A 3,244-nucleotide genomic window follows, 5' to 3' on the forward strand; every position below is an offset into this window, starting at 1 on the left:
AATACTGTGAGATATGTGTAATAAATATGCAATGCATGATTTGCCAAGAACTAACTAGCGTTTTAATAGCCTAGAAGCAATTTAAAAGGTAAGAAGATTTCGCCCAGTGGCTGCAGGGGTCGTGCCGGAGGTTACACAGTTGTGGGGGCTCTATGTAGAAGCAGAAGTATTTGGCGGACAAAATAAACGAGGGGGTGTCGCATTCTATGCGCCTCTGCTAATTATTAAGTGGCGAGTGCATCACTGCAAATACAAACAAAGCACTATAAAACTGTAGAAAATGCGTTCCCACGACAGTCGGGTGGTATATTATGTAAAGGCTCATTTAGTCTAGACTTGATTTACGTAACGTAACCTAATATTATGCCCAATGCGATATATTTTTATTCAGGAATTAATTCATGTGGCTTATAGGCGGCAAAGGGGAACCTTCTAGTTTTAAAGATATTTAGTGTTCAATGTTATTTTTTTTATCGGTTATCGTAATCGTGCCCGGCAAAGTGACAATCAGCTGAAAAGGAAAATACCAGAAGAAAAAATATATATATTTTCGCTTCTGGCTAAGTTGAGTAATCATAGGTGATTTCTTACGTAAGTTATCTGAGCCTTAAATGTTACGGCCTAGATTATATCTGAAAATACAGGAAGCGTACGTCGAAACTCTTTGTGAAATGTCATGCTGTCACAATAACAACAACAAATAGGTGGAATGCGTTGTAACAGTGCATAAAAACGTAAGAAAGCTGTATGGACTTTGACTTTGAGGCTTAAATTTTAAACGCACGCATACGGATACGCGTGCTATAGAGGTCCGTCTTTAATGTACCGGAGAGTTGTCAAACTACCGATAGCGCTATCGATAGTGTCGATAGTTTTTTATTTCTATTACCATCGATATTTTTTATCCACTATGTTACGCATTTCCACCATACAAATTAGGTATATATGTGTTAGAAAATTTTTGTATGTGAAAGAAAAAAAAATGTCTAAAATGAACCGGATTTTTGCAACTTCAAACATGCAGTTTGTGATATTACAATTTGGATACAAAACTGCAAAGCAAACATTTTTCGAGAAATTATAGTTAAAATCCTTTATATTTGATTAAATTGTTGATTTTGCTAGTTTCTGTACAAAGATTTAAATTTGGATGTTTACGATTTTGGTTGTATAGGCTATACTTTTTTAAAAAAAAAATCATGAAAACTGATTGAAATGTCGCGTTTGTATCGTTTTATCGCAGTCCGTATGTATGTATGTAATTTAAACATAAAACTTAAGTTATTTTTTTATTAATGCAACAGCACGCCTAAAAGGTTCTAATTAATTTTAAAATACAATGCATAACAGCGAAAAAATCTACCAAATACCTACTTGAAATTTTCATTAAAAAAATTTTTGATTTAATTTCAATAGCACAATCGATAATATCGATAGTGAGAACTGAAACTATCGAAAATATCGAACGGCGTCACTATCGATAGTTGGACAACTCTAGTGTACAGCTCATTTTGTAGCTAAATTTATGAAAAAATAGTATTTAACCGATAACTTCGGATAGTGCAGACGAAAGATTATTAAACCAATTTTTTATGATACGCTAACGGCTGAGTATTTGATTATCGAAAGTCAATGACTGATGCAATACCATTCATTGAAATGAGTAAACTATTTATCGTGACGGAGACAGTAACACATACATACTACATACGTAGATAGCAGCGCAACACATTTACTCGAATAATTGTACTCTATAATTGTAAATATGTGCGGACAAAAGAAACTGCTTTGAAGATAACGTTTTTTTACATTTTTAAACAAGCTTACTAAGTCATTTGATATTGGAAAACGTCGAAATGCGCTGTACTTGTGCAAAGAGTTAACTGATCTATCTACATACATATGTATGTACTACAAAATATTTACTAAAATATGCACAAGAAATCAATATGTATGTACATGCATATGTATTAAAGAAAACAAATTTTTTCAATTCGTATCAAGACCCATTTCTTACTTACTAGCTTTATATGTGAGGTCATTGCAATCGACACAATTGAAAATAATTTCACATCGCCTCGCAAACGATCATAGTGTATTATAAAGTCTTTTAATTATATTGATAACATACTTAAACATTAGATAACGAAACTGCTAGCAGGGTAGCGAGTGTAAAACTAAAATGAACATTGTAGAACTTTGAAATGCAATTAATTAACAGAAGCAAGCCGACTAAAATCGCGATTTAGCTTAAAGCGAAAATGGGCTGTACTCTAAGTCGTAATAAATGAGGACTTTTACATGAGTATTTAAATTGGTTCACTCTGGCAGCCGACTTTTGTTTGCATACTTATTTGTAGTAAATACATATGTAATAAACATTTGTGTTATTAAATTATCAACGTTACAAATTTGTATTTATAGGAATTTAAAAGATTCAGAAATGATAACTCCAACAAAAATTCTCCTCTATTTGGAAATATTCATAGTGCTCCGTGCATGTTTTAATTTTTTCGTTCGCGATTCCATCATTACAAATAACCAAATCTCAGAATCCTTGTTGCGAAATATATTTTTTTTAACTTCTATTTTAATTTTCCAGGTTATAAGCTGTTTTTTGATTTTTTGCTGAACTTTGGGGAGCAAAACATGGAGTAAACATGCTTCCAACGCTTTTCAGAGATAAAACTTGCTTATCTAAAAACCTAGGTCCAACTTTTTTATAACTTCGGGTTTTAGAATGGTGTAAAACCAATGCTAACATAATCGAGCTACAATATAATTTTTTGATATTAATATCAGTCCGATAACCATCTCTTATCACAGAGAAACATAAATTTGATAATGCTTAAAAAATGTTTGTCACAAAATCTTGCCGCTAACCAGGTATACCTTCCTCAAATACGAACAGTCACACACTATACTAAATGTAAACAAATTAAATAAAAACTTACCGATTGGCTGTTGTGGTTTTAATTCCATAACTGCGCTTTGCATAATATGCTGAGGTTGATGTTGCGAATGGCCGTGATGAATGATTTGAGTTTCGTTGGACATTTGTATGGAGCCAGCGGAAATTATTGCCCCAGACGTTACCATTTGTATGGCACCGGGCTGTGTGCCACATTCGCCCAATTCATCTTCAAGCTATGTAAGTATTTATAAGAATTGGAAAAGTTAGTTTTTATTTATGAGTGTTTTTTTTTTTTGTTGATTTTGTCTTACCTGCGCAACCGACGCTGCT

General features: G+C 33.0%; 1 protein-coding gene across 1 annotated transcript in view; it reads right to left on the minus strand.

The window, feature by feature from the left end:
- The window catches only part of LOC118748081 (chromatin modification-related protein eaf-1), a gene marked incomplete in the record, with an annotated part of 80,808 nt that overhangs the window by 73,067 nt on the left and 4,497 nt on the right, over positions 1–3,244 (minus strand). Inside the window, 1 exon segment of the mRNA XM_036482381.1 lies at positions 2,955–3,147. Coding sequence (XP_036338274.1) covers positions 2,955–3,147 — 193 coding nt within the window.

This window comes from Rhagoletis pomonella, unplaced genomic scaffold, assembly GCF_013731165.1.
Source record: "Rhagoletis pomonella isolate Grant_MI unplaced genomic scaffold, Rhpom_1.0 Rhpom_scaffold_00012, whole genome shotgun sequence".
NCBI classification, from domain to species: Eukaryota; Metazoa; Arthropoda; class Insecta; order Diptera; family Tephritidae; genus Rhagoletis; species Rhagoletis pomonella.